This window comes from Lepidochelys kempii, chromosome 5 (assembly GCF_965140265.1).
Source record: "Lepidochelys kempii isolate rLepKem1 chromosome 5, rLepKem1.hap2, whole genome shotgun sequence".
Classification (NCBI taxonomy): Eukaryota; Metazoa; Chordata; order Testudines; family Cheloniidae; genus Lepidochelys; species Lepidochelys kempii.
Genome location: NC_133260.1, coordinates 48,886,016 through 48,905,156, shown reverse-complemented (window position 1 = coordinate 48,905,156; position 19,141 = coordinate 48,886,016). Strand labels below are relative to the sequence as shown.

Sequence of the window (19,141 nt, the reverse complement as noted above, 5' to 3'; positions counted from 1 at the left end):
GTACCAAATTTTTTTGAACATGGTCCCTCTCTATTTCTGTGAGGTGACACGACTTGCCCTAGATCACATGGCTGACCAGTAGCAGAACCCAGGTCTCCTGACTCCCAACCCAGTGCTCTATCCACTAAACCATTGCTTTTTCTGCGTATCCTGCATACTAGAGGGGATTTCTGGGAACAACCATGGTAGGGAAAGCACAACTATACTATCCAGAGACTAGTGGAAGCCAGTGAAGCCACACAGCAGCCCAAGGCTACACCTTGCATCCTTTAGTGCTGTGCAGCTCTCAAGTGATCTGCAGGTTAAGAAGTAGAACACCTGGTCTCTTTCTCACTGGGGAGTGATCCCCTCCTCTGCCACCTCCAAGGAAGAATTCCTCGGAATCACAATGGGTTGACAAGTGTAGAATTATCCCTCCCCTAGGCAGAAGAATGGGGCCATTGGCCACAAACCTTGGCAGTACCCTGGGGTATGCATGCATGGGTCTCATTGTGGGATGGGGGCCTCAGTTTATAAAAGGATCCCCAAACCAATAGCACAAAAAGTAAGCTTAGAAATTCATAGGCTGTGCTGGTGTAAATAAGAGATTTTAGCTCAGTGTGTGCGTCTGTGTATATACACATACAAATATATACATCTTAAAATGCTTTATACAGATCCAGGAACTTTTTTTCCTCAGGAACTATGCTGGAAGATCTGACTTGTCTAATTCTGTTCTAGATTCATATTAGACCCTAAACTGTACTTCAAAGGCCAAAAGAAATCATGAAGGCTTGCATTTCCTGCTGGTCGTTGTTTTAAAGCTCTTGTAGTTTTACCTATTGAACTTTGAGATCTAGATCATAATAAAGGGGCCTAATAGAGCAAAGGGAACAGTCCAAGTACAACTGAAGCAGAAGTTTAAAACAAACCAGTAAACTACATATCAAGGATGTCTTTTTATGAAAGAGATGCAAGTTACAAGGATAAAAAAAAAAATGGCAGGCAAACAAACAAACCCAACCCTCAAAGGAACTACTCATTGAAGAGAAAATCTCTAATAATTTATTGACCTTCAGTTTCACATTGTGAAAAAAAAATGCAGTTTTACAAAACCTTAAAATATAGTAGCAAACAGAGACAGAACATAGACATTTTCCTTCTTCACTTGTACAATTTTCTGTTAGTATGTGAACCACAACTTCAATAGTCAGGGAAGGGGCATTATTCAGCTCTAATCACTCTTATTAGACAGGTGTCAGGCCTAGAGAAAAGGGTCTACACAATTATACCAGAAGTGGAAGGCTGTCCTTTGTTATAAGTTTCTACAGCAACCAGCCTACAAAATAAGAAGAACCTTCCCGTCCTATGCCAAGGTTTTTGTGTGCACTCTGCTGTGAATTGCATTTGCTTCAAAGTGTGGGATGTTTTGCACGACTGGAATGGTCAAGTAGTAAGCCAGAATTCCCACATCAATTCAAAGAGCAGAAGCCCAGAATATTCCCTGCAGGGCCTGAGGCCCACCCTGACTTCAGTTTCCTTCAGCCTACACAGAGGAATTAATCAAGCAGTTGAAAGCACACCACAACTTTGAAAACAGCTGCAGAAAATTCATCCCACTTTCAGAAGTTACATGGTATTAGAAAACAGATTTTTGTCAGAAGCTAAATAGCAATGTACGGTGCAGCTTCAAGACAGAACTATATATATCCCTTCGTTCAATAAAGAAAACGGAGGGCTTGATCAGATATACCTTTAGTCAAATGAGTCGTCTCATTGGACCCAACAGTTCACTTCCCTGTAACTTGTGTAGCCACAGACACCTGTGCGAGGAGGAGGTAAAACGTGACTATTTGGATTTGGGAGCATTTTACACCCACATCGCACAGGTGTGAATAACTGTCCAACCTACAAGGCAGTGGAGAATCCAGCCCATTTACTTTACTGGGGCAACTCGGGCTTATAGGAAGGTGCTCTACCTAAGAAGCATGTCTATCGTTTAAAGCCATGTCGAAGAAGGGGACTGATGTTTTAACACTTCAACAGCTCAACCTAACCTAGCGGAACTACAACTGTAACTCGTTTACTACACGGTTATGGAGTCCTGTTCATGTCAAACCTTGGGTCACCGTTTAAAAATTCTTCCCTTGTGAGAAAAATTTAAGGGTGATCACTGTAAACATTTTCAGATGGTAAGCTTAAAGAGCACAGTGACTTCACCATCATAGAGAGAAATGCAAACATCAACATTATCACTTTTGTTTTTGCATGCATGCAACTAAGAATCTTTTACTTATACTGCAGCAGAATACTACCACCATGTTGTTGACCACATCATTATTATGTTGGGCTCAACAGACTTATGAAAAACACAACATGTGCTTCACAGTGAAATCTGGCAAGGAAAGCACCTGTGAAACAGAAGAAGAAATGAATGGGTTCATACCCGATTCAAGACTAGACTGAGCAAATAAAATGGGCATTCTTTTTTTAATCCTTTGGTTTATCATGATTATATTTGACATTTCTCAATACCAAAGTGTCTGAAGACTCATCTCTGGGCTGTGTGAAAATAAAAGATGCAGCAGAGTTTGAGGATTATTTTGAAGTTCTAGTTCTGCAATTTTTCATGCTTCATCGTAACAACTGTGCCACACCTTTCGGGTCTTTTGACACCATGGCACTCATTCATCCCACTTCCGTGCAGAGAGAGGAGCCAATCCTGTCAGTGCAAGTTGTTGGTTTTTTGTTTTGTTTTTTAACTAGTTCACTACTAATCTATTTTGTTTTTGTGAGTCAGCCAGACTCCACTCAGTCAGGTAAATGTAGTTATGGTAAACGTCCCATAGTCTAAACTCATAAATAAATAAATAAATAACTTTTTGGCCAATGCCTTTCTTGGGGCTCTGTGTACAGAAACCATCCCACAGCATCTTCTAGGTAATTGAGAAGCTGCACAAAGAGAAAGCTGTCTATAGTTTTGGCTAGTTCCAGATAAGAAATAGAAAGGCATAAACTGGCCAATGAAAAGGAGCAGGGACGCTATCTACAGGATAAACCACATCTAACCTGGGGAGTTGGTGGCCTGAGAAAGTGACCTCCATGGCTTCTTCCTTTAGTATGTGTGTAATTTAAGATCCTGCCTTGTAATCCTTCCATTTCCGACTGAGGAAGCCATCCCATCACTCGCTCCCACCTCCAACTATTATTCAACAGTTTTCTTTTTTGTGTGCAGCAGAGTGAGTCAGAGACCACAAAATGTGCAAAACAAACAACAAATCACACAAATCCTTACAACATGAAGACAACTGCAGGCATTGTTTCAGCATGCAAGCACTGAACAATAAATAGCTACATCTACAAGTAACATAACAGGAATGGGACAGTTTAAGTCACCTATAAATACAGGGAGGAAGGGAAAGAAAACATTTGGGGAAAATGAGTTCTTTTTAGTTCCCCCACTATTGCAAAAACCTTTTATTTTTTAATTGTGCTGTTCCTTAGCCAATGAAGGGTCACTCACTGCAGATAGGACAATCGAATGGATTCTTCAGACACTGCCTATAAACAAGTTCATTCCTGCAGCAGTACTCTGCAGTGACACAGCTGTATCTTCATTCACGCGACATCTCACTGTTTCAAACCTGGCCTGCTTCCCCGGCAGCTGGTGCTGACACGTCAAACTGTCACAGGGAGAGGTGACAACCATTTCAAATTTCACACACACACACAATGGAGTCCATGAAAATCAAGAGTTGTAGGTTGCACAGTTTTGGAAAGTTCTGGACTTTTTTTGTTTTTCCTTTTCCCCATCCCCTCCCTTTAAGGTCTGATTAACACTGACATTAATCCACTATTACTAGTGCAAGGAATCAGACCATAGGTTCATTCTTTCATATTTAAACCATGTGCTGATGCACCAAAGACAGTTTTTTCCTCCCATTCCTTCATGTCCAGGTTAGATAATTTACAAGGTGCAGATATTTTTCTTCAAACTCAAAGACTCTGAACAATTTTTCTTCATTAAAACCATTTCTCCGTAGCTGAGATTCCAAGTCTCTTCTCCAACTAACAGAGCAAACTAAAAAAAAAAAAGGAGGGGGAGAAGAAAAGATTTACAGGATTCTCATGAGACAATATACAATAAAGCAATAAGGTTTTCATTAGATGTCAAAGAAAAACTAAAAGCCTTTTGTGCATCTCTGTGTAATAACTAATCACGGATAGTAAATAAACCAACCACAACATTTAGGTCAGATTCTGCCTTCTTTACTTGCCTGGCCTTACTCTGCAAGCAGTCCCAGAGACTCCAATAGGGACTAGCCATGGAGTAGAGTTGTACTTCTGAGTGAATCTGACCCTTATAAAATAAAAGGTTAAATAGCATTTGGTCGATAGTGCTGTTTTTGCAACACACTGCTTTTCCTGTTCTCAACAAATGGGGTAGGAATATGCTTAAAAAAAAAAAAGAAAACAACCTCATGCAACTTCTCTCTTCCAGAAAAGCCTCAAAAATTATTAGGGCAACCAGTTTATTCTACTCATGGGCCCTACTGAACTAGAGCAGACTGATGTTGAAGAAAGAGCTGGGAGGGAGCCGGGAGGCTGGGTGCTCCTCTGTTCACCATGAAGAACTCTAAATTGAATTTATTCACCATAGAGAAAGTGGACATATTAATCCCCTTATTTAAAACTTCTCTGCTATTCATTATGGCAGAAATCTGTCTCGCTTCTTTTCACATGACAATGCACCATGCCTCAACAACTCCACACGGGAGTCTTTTCCAGGAGCTGATTATTCAGTGAAAAATATAGCCCTTGGATCCTGAGATTTGGCTACCATATTTAATTATGAAGCCTATGTTAAGTGCAAGTTTCCAAACCAGACACCAGCCTCATTATTACAGTAGCTTTAAATAGCACAGCGGGAATTTAGGGTGCACATGCAGAGTAACTCTTCTGAAGCCAATGTAGTTAATCTGAACGAACACAGATATTCAGGAGAGCAGACTGTAGCCCTATATGGTCAGTGCCGCAATGCCCAAGAACAGCCGGGTATACTCACAGCCTTAGCCTGAAATCTCTTTGCCTTTGTGGGTTTAAGACAGACCCTTTTCATTATTTCCAGTGTAATTTTTTGCCATTTCTTATTGCTGATTAGCGTCACCTAGACATTCTTCAGACTAGTGTGTCATTTTTTCCCTTCTTGAAAGGTATATCTCAACACTGAGGCCAAAAATTATGTTTCCTGTCATGGGATGATTAACCAAAAGAAAAAAAAAATAACTCTTGCAAGGAGAAAATAAAACTAAACCTACTCAAAAGAGCAAAGTTTGAAGGAAGAAACAAAGCAGACTAAAATCTTCCTAAGCTGCGGCAGGCTGGGGCCACACAACACCATGAAAACAGAGGATAATCAGAAGTAATTTCCTTCTTGTCCCTCCCACCCACTGACAGAACAGTGGGAGTCAGTAAAAATCTACTGGCTAGATGAGCATGCTGCACTAGAGTGGTTTCAGTTTACGGTTGCATTCATCCCGTTATCTTACAGGCTAGTGAGGCTAAAGTAATGGCCTTTAACAGGATATCGCAAAGCAAATGAAAGCCTTTAGTGCCATTATATTCGGACTACTATTTTTCAGGAAAAAACCCCCTCTGTTTCTATGTGCTGTAAATTTTAGAACAATGAAGTCAATCTTAGGAAAATAAAAGTCAGTATTTTTCTTGGCACAGATCCTGAGTTTGGCCATTCGTTACTACTGTTCTGATAACACTGAGCCCTGCTGAAATGAGTAATAATAGAAACTGGTTGAATGGTATGGATTTAAAGATGTGTTCCCAGCTTTCCGGCTAGCAAGGAAGTAGTCTCAAAGAAGCCTATTTACTCAGTTTTTGAGTTATCGGAAGTGTGTGATTAGTCTCAGATACCCAGGATATGATCAGTCTCCAATGTTTGCAAACGTTGGATGGAATCCAAAACTCTGTTTTTCTAAGACTAAGTTGTGGGTGGAGATGGAAAAGTTACAGGTGGTTATTCAACTCAAAGACCAAAGTGTCATTGAAAACATGACCTCACTACATTTCCTACTAGATTTCACCTCTGAGTTGTTACTCTGCGGTGGCCCAAAAATGCACTTCTTACTTAGTCAAAATTCCTATTCAGCTCAAGGGGAAACAGCAAGATGAGGCCTCAGCACACCACTGGGTGAAAAAATTCCACAATGATCCCCAAATTATCAGATTTACCCTGTTACAAGGACAATCGGATGTCCTGCTATTTATTGCAGGAGCCAGCCAGCCATCTCCTTGTAGTCCAGTTGCCAATAAAATCCTGTCAACATGACCCTTCTGAAGAGCTAGATGCTATGAAGTCTATAAAAGCAGACTGGTATCATTATCTTTCTGAGGTATCTACTTTGACCTGGAGGTTCTAGGTTACTGCAAAGCTGATTTAATTATTTTAAACTGTTTTTCCTTCAATAGTTTTTTGCAACCTGGCTGGTTTTATGGTTACATTATGCAGTATTCAAATCCCTTAAGAAATTACTACTCACAAGGCATGGCTCATTTAAGCAACAAAGGGTGCTTCTGAGGGTTAAACATGCCATCAAAATGTGTTTGTAGCCACAATGCTGCATTGCAGTCTCTCAGAAAAAACTGAGCAACACACACTAAAGCATAGTATTTGTACGTTTTAATGCAAAATAACTCAAGTAAGAACTCTAGAAAATATCAGAGACTTAAGTGATGCAATTCAGGAAAATATTGGGGGGGGGGGAATAATGAAAAATCAGATTTAGTTTAAGACAATGGCTAGCAAGTTAACTCTGTTTTGTTTATAAACTGACAATATTTTGGGCTGCTCAGATATTTTAGTGGTTTTCCAAATGAAGAAGAAACAAAAAGTAAAAAAGTGGAGCCACATAACCAGCAAAACAAGCAAGGCCAAACTTAGACTTGCCTGTAAGAAATTGCACGTGGTGTGAGTTTGGCCCATAATGCTTAACTGTAAATGAGACTGCATTTGCTTTGAAACACTGCCAAGTAATTATTTGAACCACAGTATTACTGGTATATTGGAGTGACATTATATATAGTCAGACATATAAACACAACTTTCCTTTGAAAAACAAGCGCTTTAAAAGTATATTTAATGGGCCCAATTCAAAATTAGCATAAGCAGGTGCAATTCCATTTACTTCAGCTGTTGCAGAAGGGTTGACTTGACCCAGTGTGTTTGTGCAACACCTTACATATCCACTGGTAACAATGCAGCTGCAGCAAGATTGTTCACACAAACAGAGAGCTGTCCATTTGGACCGAGTCACCACCCTGCTGCAGCTCATGATTAGAGGGTTAACAGAAGTCTTTTTAGGTTCTCATGTTGATTGACCAGTTCTGTATAGTTAAGGAAACACCACCTATCCCTAGTAGGTTAATGATTTATAACTGAATTTGTCATAATTAAACTATATTTTCCCATCAGCATTAGACCTAGTGGAAATAACATATTCAACATCTAAACTGGGAGGCAAAGTGATCAATCCAGTCAAGAGAGCATGGTACGGGGAGCCAAGCAATCTGGGTTCCATTCCTGGCTCGGCCACGAATTTGATGCATGACCTTGGACAAGTCACTTAACAGCTGTGTGCCTCAGTTTTCCTTACTGTAAAATACAAATAATTTACTTACCCTCCTTTGAGATCTGTGGATGTAAAGCACTGTGAGTGCTAAGTACTATTATATTTGTATTCATAAGTCTATTTTCTTACCTGGCAAGCTGCAATCGCAACACACACACAGTTATGAGGGGAGGTGTTTCCATGTGCTGACAAATGCTGTGGGAATTAGTGAATAGGGCACTGTGGTTATGCTGTTCCATACATCTAATGTGGGATCATAGCAGTCCAATGTTTTGCATCTTTGAATCCCAAAATAGCCTCCCACTACATATAGTTTGTTTCCAGATGCTACTGCATGGCAGCTCATTCGCTTAGCTGTCACATCTCCCACCTTAGTCCACTGGTATGTTTCACTGTTGAATTTATAAGCTGAGCATGCAGAGAATTCAGTATCTCCACCCATAATAAAAATCTGGTTACCCAAAACAGCTGCAGCTGTGTAGCGCCAGGGCTGGGGGCAGGTGGCTGGTACTGTCCATCTATTTTCACATTGATCATAACATTGAACTTTGGGCAGCTTGTCATGGCTAACACTGGTGCCACCAAAAGCAAATAGCTTAAGCTTTGCACTAACTACAGCTGCATTGCTTACTCCTTCTCGAAGTGGTGCAACCATTGTCCATTTGTTGGTCACAGGGTCATACTGTTCTACTTGCTTTAAGGATACTGAAGGGGAAGCTGGAAGGCAACCAGTTGCTGCTGTGTGTCCTCCTACTACATACAAACAGTGTTTGAGTTCAGCAGAACCATGCCCAAACCTAGCTACCAGCATGGGGGCAGCCTTTGACCACTCCTCATGAAGAGTGTCATACACCCAAACATCTTTGGAGACTCCATTTTCTGATCCCCGACCTCCAGTGATATACACTTTGCAGCCAATAGCACAAGCACTGAACTCTTTCCGTGGACTTGGGATGTCAGCCTTTGGAATGATCTCTTTTGCCTTTTGGTCCACCAGATACAGCTTGTCACACATAAAGGTTTGGCCCCCCAGAAGAAACAGTGCATGGCCAGTTTTACGAGGTCTGGCACACAAACTGGTGACCACACCATCATTCTGTAAGATCTTTAGCTTGCATCTTATTGCTTCTTCTACTATATCTTTGCTTTTCCTTTGCTTAGTGATAAGTTCTTCCATGGCTACATTCTCCATAAGGTAGATGGCTGGCAAGAGAGCCAGTCTCACAGTTTGCAATAGTTCAGGGAGATAACAGTGGCGCTTATTCAGATCATAGTTAACCCAGTTAATAGCTGACTCATATACTAATCTTTCATCTTCAGTTTCTAGTTCTTCACTGGAAAGGAGCTGCACAACCATGTCTTTTGGCAGCTGGAGAAAATCTTCACTTTTACTGATGGTTTGGAAGTTGCTAAGACACATCGTCCAAGAGAGTTCATAAAGCTTGGTGCACTGGTGAGCATCTGACAGCAGCAGCATGCCAAGGCAGTTGGTGGGATGAAGGTTCTTCTCCAGAAACTCTGCACAAGCATCTCTGATATCCTGGAATTCTAGCATGTCTCCAGCCTCTAGCAGGGACTCTGCATTCTCTTCATTGATGATAACCCTGGAGGAGTACGCATAGTCCAGCAGAAGTTCTAAAACTTCTGGATGAATAGAATTATGAAAATTGACTTCACTAGCCTGGCTCTCTTTAAGTCCACCGCTGAACATTGCTTCAAAATAGCGACTACATGCAGCTAGGACAGCTCTGTGGCAAGGGAATGACCTGTTGCCAGCATGGAGAAGTACATCTGTAAAAAGCCTTTGTTGGCGTAGAAGGTTCAGGTGAGTAAGGACGCTATCAGCATATGATGATTTATGGAATAAGTATATGTTTATAGAGCCAGTGCTGGCTCTAGACTTGCGATTCTCATGCATGCTGACTGACATTTTCTGCCACACCTAAAAATAAACAAAAATTAAATAAGATTAAGGGTTCTCATGACAAATGTTTATGACATACCTCTTTTAATTAAAAACAATTATATGCATCCCTGATAATGATTGTAAGCAGGAAGACTGCTCTGAGCCTATTATAGACATGAGAGGACAAAGAATTGTATCTACTTCAGTGTATGTTTATTTTTTTCCCCGATAAGTTTCTTAAATGACATGCCCCACTATTATTGCCCAAGAGCAGGTTTACCTTGGGAAACCTGATCTCCAACTTTCATGACAATAGTAGGCAAGGAAGACAGAGGAAAAATAAGGACCGAGAGCTGATTTTCTCACCCCTCCCCAGTGTAGCACAGCTGATTCATCACATACACACACTCAAACACACTTGAAACATTCTCCTGCTTTGAATCATAGTAGGAAGAGCCACCGGAGAGAATACCTCTTGGAATGTAAAAAAACTGCACGGGAGAACAAGAAGGTACTCATTCCATTTTGATGATTTCTTTTGATATAATGGTTCCATATCCAACAGCAGGGAGTGGGAAAGATACGACAGAGACAGATAACATTGCAAGGATATTGTTACATGACCAAAGCTTTATTACAATATCATGGCTAAGTATTATAGAGATCTACATCTTGAATATCTCCAGTGGAAGCCTGCTACTGGGTGACAGTATATGCGTACAGTCTTGGCAGGGTAAAGCGATTGTACTGTCTGCTGATATCAATGCAGGACTGCTATTCTGCAGTCCCCCTGAGTTAGGCTCTCAGAGCACAAGAGTCTGCAGTTGTTGGTTTGGGGGTGGGAGGAAAGAATATTCTACATTGCTACCCCATCCTTTCAAAACCAGGGCTGTTCTGCTCCCATTTTAAGGGAAACAAGTTATATGTGACCTTGGAAGGATTCAACTGCCCTCCATGGTCCCTTCCAACCATTTGCAAGTTTATATATTTTGTATGGGCCAATCTTCTGGATTAAGTAAGGCAAGTGGTTGGCCCTGAATGAAACTGAACTGATGTGTGCTATGGGACACGGGCTCTAGATTTGCATCTACACAGATCCATTGACCAAATCACACAGGTGGGCAGTGGAGGTTTGACAGACTAACAGCATCCACAGAAGTTACTGCAGACCAGGGGCTGCCATCATGGAACAGCTTCACTGGTGCTCTACAGCCTGGATAGATGGTGGTGGGGAAGAGGTTTGGTGAAGGAGTTCAGCTTCTCTGATTACCATGAAATTCCCCTCCCCATTTATATTCCTGAACATATATTTCTATGCTGCTAATTAAGACATCATTCCATTTCCACAAGGTTCATGTTTTTTAGAGGAAAACTTTGCCCATTGCCCTCAGACCAGTGCTCTGATAAAGAGACTATGTAAGAATCTGAATAGCCTCAGAGGTCTGTATGTCATTCTAAAAATCAATACAATATTCCTTTCATTCTTTTGGAAATCATAGGCTAGAACTCACAACAGAATAAAAACCTGATTTTTCCAGCATTTAATAATATTACATTTATATCTGCGAAATTATAGACTTCTCATACACCTGCTCATGGATTGCTGCATACCAAATAACCTGTGCTCTGCTCCAAGCAAGCAGCAGTATGGCATAGCTCTGCACAAATGGCATATCACAGACAATAGGAAGTTTGTGATTTGCCTTTGACTTCATGGTCATGCTCAAATAAGCACCAAAATACTGCAACCTCTTTCTTTTAAGCTGGAACTTAATTTCCTAATGATTATCATCAGGACTTTAAAGAAGGAGCAACATGGGAAATACACAGTGTTTGTCTTTATCAGGCCTGATCCAAAGCCCACTAAAATCTATCGGAATCTTTTCAGTTACTTCGGTAAGGTTTAGATCAAGCCCTCTTCATTGTGACTGAAAACATGAGCTGCACAAAGCACTTTGGACCAATGTTTTAGGTTAACTGCAATAACTGTAAACACAGTACAAGTAGCCAAGTATGCTATTAAAATGCATGCAACTACTTTTACATGGTAAGTATAATTGCAATACCCATTATATATAATTGCATTACCTGACAAATAATCATCATTCAGAGGACATTCAAGGGTCACATACACTAATCCAGGACTAAATGTACCCATTTACCCTCTTGCCAAAGGTTAAACTGAACATGCGCCTCAGTTTCAGATTTGTTGTGGCTACAGAATTACACAGAGGATCATGGCTCTGCGTATTGGTGCATCAACACTTTAGATGCAAAAGTGGGAAGATCAACCCTCATTTGGCAAACATTGTGGAGTCAGATTTTAAAACCGTTACAGGATTTTGTTATTTCATAAGTTGTTATGATTCAAATACACAACATTCTGTATGTTTTTCTGGATTGGTCTGTCTCACATGTAGGGCCCAATCCTGCAAGAGGCTGAGTGCCTCCTGTGGGGTGTGGAGCCACCTCAGCTTCCAGTCTCTGAAGTCAGTGGGAGATGCAGGCACTCAACATCCCCAGGCAGCATTTAGCGTTTTATAGGATTAGGACCTTAGGTGCTCATCCTAACACGAGCTACATGTGGACAGATCCCTGCACTCTTGGGCATCCCCAGTTAAGTCAATGGGGGACCAAGCAGACACAGGGATCCCCCCTGGGTGATATTCACTGCAGGATGGAGTCTTTGATTGCAAGTTCTTTGCATCTGGGACTATGTATCCCGCTATGTACTGCTGCAATGCTAAGCATACCAACAGCACTCAGCACTAAATAATAATAATAATTAAAAAAAAAATCACAGCAGCATTGATAAAGAAAAGTTCAAACTTTGGAAATATAGGTCTGTTCTGATCCAGAGTGGTGCTGTGAGTTCTCATGAGTTGTGGCTGCACAGAACCATGCAGGATCAGGTCCTGAACACAAAATAAGAGCTAAGAAACTAGAGTTATCCCTATGTTTGAGAATGGTGAAACTACAGACCCTATGCAGAGGGGTAGGACAGAGGTAGGAAAGTGCAGATCACTGCATGTTGCCCAAGCCCACCCACAGCCCTACCACGAAATACTGATCTCAGCTGCAAAAAGATAAAAACCACCGTGAGACTTTTGTGGCATAGGGAGGTTCAGGGTTTCACGTCATTTCTGTTTTGCACACAGCAATATCCTAAAAGACAAGGTCTGATCTTTCAGTGTCCAAAGCCATTTTTATTAATTACTTGCAGTACTCATATTTGTTCCTCTTTAGCAAACCTTAACAAAATCATTACTTGTATCATTCTAAAGTTGCCTCTTTAGAAGAATTCAAGGTGTGGCAAGTCACATTTTAGTAAGCTAAACATATTTCCTCAAACAAAACAAAGATACACACTGTAATTGTACATCTTCCCCCTCAAGTCCCACACTAGTTTTTGACTTGTTCTACAAGTCAATATGTCGAGGCAAAGTACCATTAAAAAGGATTCCTTATAATTTACTAGCAAAGTAGTGTTTTTGTGAATAAATGTGGTTTGTGATTGTTGAGAATGCAATTTGGGCCAAAATGTTAATAAGTATATTCAAAACTACAAAAATATTCAAACAGACATCTCTGATTTCTCTATTTGTTTCTGCAAATTATGCAAGCCTCAAACATTTCAGCAGAGGTAATTCACAGTCACTGAGCAAGTGTTCATCTTGAATAAAATGAGTGAACTTCCGTCAGGCAATTTTTCCTTAGAAACAGTAACATTTGAATAGAAAGGACAAATGGTCAGTAAAATACAAATCTATATTTATCATGAATCACTAATGAAACAGACATTGAAGCAAGGGATGATTTATGATGTACTTCAACCAGCTACTTGTCACAGCAACCTCAAATCTGGTAGTACACAATGTTCAACAACCTCTTGCCCTACTTCTTAACAGCTTTAGATTCTGAAGATCTCACCTCAGTCAAATAAATTCTTTTTAAAGTGTTTTCAGTTATTTGCACATTTATTATGTACAAGATAAAACTTCCTCTCAGAACACTATAATCTCATCGGTTCTCCAGTGAGATACTTGGGAAAAAAATCACCGTTTCACGACTATCCACTGCATGAATTGATCCTTTTCTCAGCTGCTAAGTCTGCAGTGATGCCCAGCCCCTCTCTAACACTCCACAGTATAACCCATTGCACAGAAGTTATATGAAGTGTAAATCAGGCGATCACTTATCATGCATTAATTTTTTGTACAGTTCCTGGGTTTTTTTTTGCCAAATGCAGACCATTTCAAAATGACTGTGTGATTGTACACACCTATGTACCTACGTGCCTATATGCTTGCTCCCCTTCAATGTAGTATCCGAACACCTCCCCAGTATTTCAAATCAGCAATAGTATCTGTTTCTTGCCAACCTGCAGAAGAAATAACTTAATTAGCTTATACAGATTTCTGTTTTATCTTTGTGTAAATGAGCATTGTATTGGTTGTGTATGAAAAACTTCCTAAAAGAAAGAATAGAAGAAATGGGTTTTGCCTTTGATTCTGAAAGTGGTAAAGTCCATGGTCATTCAAATTCTGGTTACTCAGACTTATTAAAAAAGCCAACTGATATTTCTTATGTGTATTTTCCAAATTAGTCATTTGAGAAATTTGAAAAGGAAACTACAATAAATCAATATTTAAGGTTAGTATCTAGTATTAAGTGTTTCTATTTGCCAAAGACAGCCACATACCAGAAATATCTATCCACCAGTGTTGCATTTTCCTTCAAAAGGTTGCAATGGGCACATGGTGCAGAAACAGCGGGACCTGCTTCCAGGAGTGAACACAGGATGCTTACTAATGCACAGAATCTATCATTTGCGTGATCTGATGTTACCATCAAGCCCACACAGTCGTTCAATATTCAATTAGAGATCGATACACAGACTCAGTTCATGTGTATAGTAAAAAAAAAGCTATGAGGCTGCTGAAAATGCGCCCTGACAGCGAGATGAAAATATCTCCCAACTTAACAGCCTCAGTGCAGTGGTGCTTCATTTTGCAACACAGACAATCAGCCCGCCAGCTGATTTATGCAGGGAACAAGTTGCACGAAGTCTGCTAAGCTGGGGGGGGAGCGGGGTGCGCTCCCTGCCAATGCACCTTTTCAGCCGCCCGCAAGGCTGTCCGTGGCAACGGGTCCCGCACCCGGCTCGCTTCGCTTTGGAGTGAGACTCAGGGCGACCCCTGCGAAGGGAGAGAGGGAGCCTAGCGCAGTCCTCCCCTCCCCTCCCCACAGCCTCCCCCTTCCCGGGGCTGGGGACGCAGACGCGCGCCCTGCCGGGAGCGCCCCGCCAGCAGGGAGAGAAGAGCTGCTGCCCCAGCCCCGAGTGCTGCCCGAACACCCGCCCGCGGACCGGCAGCCCCCGCCAGCCCGCCCGGCCCCCCGCAACAGGTCAGCGCGCAGGAACTTACAGCCGCGGCGCCGGGCTCCCCCCTGTCTCACGGCCGCTGCTCAGGGCAGGCGAGAGGCTGCGGGAGCCTGTCCCGTCCCGCCCCTTCCCCGGCGGCCAGCAGCCTCCGGCTCGCTCCTTCCTCCCTTCTCCTGCCGGGCCGCGCCGGGGGGCTGCGGTGCCTCCCCACTGGAGCCCGGGCTGGGGGCAGGAGAGCCGCGGGCAGCCGCACTCGGGCCGGGCGAGCGCGTGCGCGGAGCGGAGGCGCTGTTGCTGCTGCGGGAGGCGGCCGCTCGCCGGCTGCTGCGCTTTGCGGCGCGGGGAAGCGGGTATATGGGCTGCGGCCGGGAGGGTGGGGGGCACATATGCAAAGAGGCTGAGTGACACACGGGGGAGGGGAGGGGCGGGGAGGGCCGGGGGAGGAGGACGCGAGTTAACGGAGCCGCGGGGAGGCTGCAAGCAATGCTGTCACATGGGCCAGCGCGGGGAGGGACACAAAGGGAAGAGGCTCCGCGGCTGGGTTGGGGCACCTCGCCCAGCCCGGGCCCCAGGAGGAGCCGCGCGACCTGTGCGCCCAGTGTCCCTAGTGAGGAAGGCCAGCCCCCGCGCAGAGCAGGAGACCACCGTCTCCCTCCCCACGTCCTCAGCAGCCCGGTGGATCCCAGTGCACTCAGCAAGGGCCACACCTCCCATCTCCCTCGGACAGGTCTGCGGGGCACGGGCTCCTCTCCAGCCTCCTCAGACAATGAGGAGCCAAAGGTGGCTCCTCCAGCGTCCGGGGCTGAGCTCTGCCCCGGCATCGGTGCAGGCAATCTCCATTGCCGGGCACACCGCAGGGACACGCCCGCCACCGGAGAGCTCGTGTCTCCGCACCGAAGGAATGAGACAGCGTCGATCTGCAAAATGCTACAGACGCTAACGGAGGAGATGTGCTATGAGGTGTATTTTAAGAGATGAGCTACATGAGATGGACTCAAATATATGTTACAGGGAGCCCGGGTAGACCACGCTGAGAAAAACCCATCATAGATCTGATTACATATAAAAAGGCTTAAGCTGTGATTTGCAGAAATAATAAGGCATGTCACAGAGCTTTTTAACTGTGCAGAAATTCCCCAGGCTAATGCAATGCAAGGGAACAGGGTGAATCCGTCACACGTGGGAAGCCAGGCTTTAGGAAGCGAAGCGAAAAGCGAGGCAGGACTGTTTTGTCTTTAAATGCTTTTCTGTGCGATGATAAAGCTAGTTCTGGGAGCGGAACAAAGCAGCTGTTGGCAACTCCATCTGCAGCCCGCTAGGATCTTCCTCCCTGGAAGAAAAACCAGGCTCGGCGCTGGAAGCATCTGCTGCTGACCTAGGAACACTACGGCACCCTCTCGGTCTTATGCGAGTGGAAGTGGCCAGTTTCTACTGCTGGCAATGCGTCTTCCTCCACCCCCTCCACGTGTTTCTCAACCAATAGCCAGCAGCGTAGGATTCAAAGCAAACTACAGTGCTCAGAGGAACTGTACACTGGGGTTCCTTCTGTCTGCTGAGATAAAACATTCGGTTGTGATTGCATTTTCATTAAGCCTTTTTAGTTTTATCGCTTAGCGCTTATACAGTAAAGTAATTGAGCATCGCAAACTTCGGCCTGACTTTAATTATTCGCCAATTAGCAAAACGGAAAAAAATAATGGGCAAGAAGGCTGATTTTAAAAATAAACATCTAAGCATACAATAATATTATATAAAGACACTGAGCAACTCACTACATTTTAGTAGATAAGAAATCTGATACTGTCATAAAGTTCGTCAAACTTGTTACCAAAATATGTAAGGAGATTTGGGGGTGGCATTTATTTTGGGGTTTTGTTTGTTTTGTTTTTTTAATGGTCTCTAATAGCTACAGAAAGAAAATGGAAATGACTTTAAGCTCTCTGGATAGATCAGTTTGGGAAGTTCATTCTTTCTTCACAATGAAAGAAATGGAGGACTTGTGGCACCTTAGAGACTAACAAATTTATTTGAGCATAAGCTTGCGTGAGCTACAGCTCACTTCCTCGGGTGCATTCAGTGGAAAATACAGTGGGGAGATTTACATAGTTTATGCTCAAATAAATTTGTTAGTCTCTAAGGTGCCACAAGTCCTCCTTTTCTTTTTGCAGATACAGACTAACACGGCTGCTATTCTGAAACCAATGAAAGAAATGTTATCCAATGGCCAATTCATAAGACCTGTTTCCTGTTTCCTTTTTCATGTACGTGTCTGGATTCAAAATACTCCATAGAATACAGATATGCACACAATCAATTTACAGCAGGAGCACATCATGAGGAATTCTAGAGAGCCGAGCGGCATGCATATGGAAATAAAAAATGGTGCAGTGGTGAGCAAATGAAAGGGTAATTTGTTACACAGTTTTGTTCTGTTTTTTAAATACAAAATTAAATTATGAAATTAGGCACAAGAGATACAGAGATGTTAAGATATTGCACATCTGTATGTAATAAAATACGTTTAAAGCCTGTTTGGGTATGTGAATTTCTCAGAACTCATGCAGAGTAAGCGACTTCTTGTAAAAGATGCTGTAGCCTAGAAACCAAGAGCCTGATCCAGTGCCCGCTGAAGTCATTGGAAAGTCTCCCATTGACTTGAAGGAGCTTTGGATTTTTGAACATTTGGGGTTGACCATACTGTCAGTCCATCCTCAACTCAGGCCTCATCCACTCACAGAAGTTGCACCATTTTAACTAAACTTGTTTAGCAACACACTTTTAGTGTAGATGTGGTTCATACTGGCAAAAAAAAGTCCTTTTGCTAGCATAGCTTATTTCACCCAGGGCAATGGTATAAACACCACCAGAAACAGGACTTTTTTTGCCAGTATGTACCACATCTACACTAGCAGGGTCTGCTGATATAGCTGTACTGGAAAACCTTTGAAAACACAGACCAGGCATACGCGCCTGCAGCACAGACTGCAATCTCATATTTAATGCTATTAACAGCTGTGTCCTGGTCTGGTGCCTTGTTAGACTCTTAACATCATTATTTTGTTAGACTGCTAAATAAACAGCATGGGGTTAAATGTATTAGCAGCCTTCAAAGGTAATTTTTCTTCATTCCTTCCTAATTTACACTTTGACTGAATTAATTAGAATGATCTAATTAACACTGTACAACAGCCATACGAGTGTCAGACACATCTCAGGAGGATAGGGCCACGCACACCTCTCAATGGCCCACACCTGTTTTTCTTATCAATTTACTTTTATGGGTTTCTCCAATATGCCTCTAAAATATAGTTCCCATTTGATGTAGCACAATATTTTCTTGTTGAATGCCAAAGATATTTATAAACATTTTGAAAGAAGATTAAAATATAGTGATTCTTGATGAAAACTGTTACCAGTCACCCATTTTATGGGAAAAGACAAAAGGAAAAAGCTCAACTTTTAAGAAGGGGAAAAACTATTTTAGATTTTCTTCCAGGGATTGTAATCTGTGGCCATCGCCCTTAGACGTCCTCACTGCCTGGCATTGAAATGCAAAGCAAAATAAAGCCTGTTTCAGGCTGAAATTTGGTAGCCCTGTGGGCCGAATTCTACTCATAGACTTTAAGGCCAGAAGGGACCATCATGATCATCTAATCTGACCTGCACATTGCAGGCTACAGAACTTCACCCACTCACGCCTGTCATAGACACCTAACCTCTGGCTGAGTTACTGAAGTCCTCAAATCATGATTTAAAGATTTCAAGTTACAGAGAATCCAACATTTACATTAGTTTAAACCAGCAAGTGACTCATGTCCCATGTTGCAGAGGAAGGTGAAAAACTCCCAGAGTCTTGGCCATTCTGACCTGGAGGAAAATTCCTTCCCAACCCCAAATATGGTGATCAGTTAGACCCTGAGCATGTTGACAAGACCCACCAGACACCTGGGAAAGAATTTGTAGTAACTCTAAGCCCTTCCCATCCAGTGCCACATCTCCAGACGTTGGGATTTTTTCTACTAGCAATCGCAGATGGGCCACATGCCATTGTAGGCAATCTCATCATATCATCCCCTCCATAAATTTACCAAGCTCAGTCTTGCTTTAAAGCAGGTTTGTGTTTATTTTGTGCCAGTTTGTGTTCCCTGCCCCCACACACTGCTCCCATTGGAAGGCTGTTCCAGAACTTCACTCCTCTGATGGTTAGAAACCTTTGTCTAATTTCAAATC

General features: G+C 42.6%; 1 protein-coding gene across 3 annotated transcripts; it reads right to left on the bottom strand.

The window, feature by feature from the left end:
• Window positions 1–1,026: 1,026 nt before the first annotated feature.
• On the bottom strand, window positions 1,027–15,240 carry ENC1 (ectodermal-neural cortex 1). 3 transcript variants are annotated; one of them, XM_073344258.1, is made up of 4 exons: window positions 14,955–15,240; window positions 13,811–13,909; window positions 7,752–9,564; window positions 1,027–4,060 (listed from the first exon to the last, which is right to left on the bottom strand). In XM_073344258.1, exon 3 carries the CDS (start codon window positions 9,550–9,552, stop codon window positions 7,783–7,785), a length of 1,770 nt encoding a protein of 589 aa, XP_073200359.1. In that variant the 5' UTR covers window positions 9,553–9,564; window positions 13,811–13,909; window positions 14,955–15,240; the 3' UTR covers window positions 1,027–4,060; window positions 7,752–7,782. The 3 variants fall into 3 exon arrangements, with proteins under 3 accessions (XP_073200359.1, XP_073200358.1, XP_073200360.1); XM_073344257.1 differs by having other exon boundaries at window positions 13,823–13,909; XM_073344259.1 differs by having other exon boundaries at window positions 13,827–13,909.
• Window positions 15,241–19,141: the final 3,901 nt, after the last annotated feature.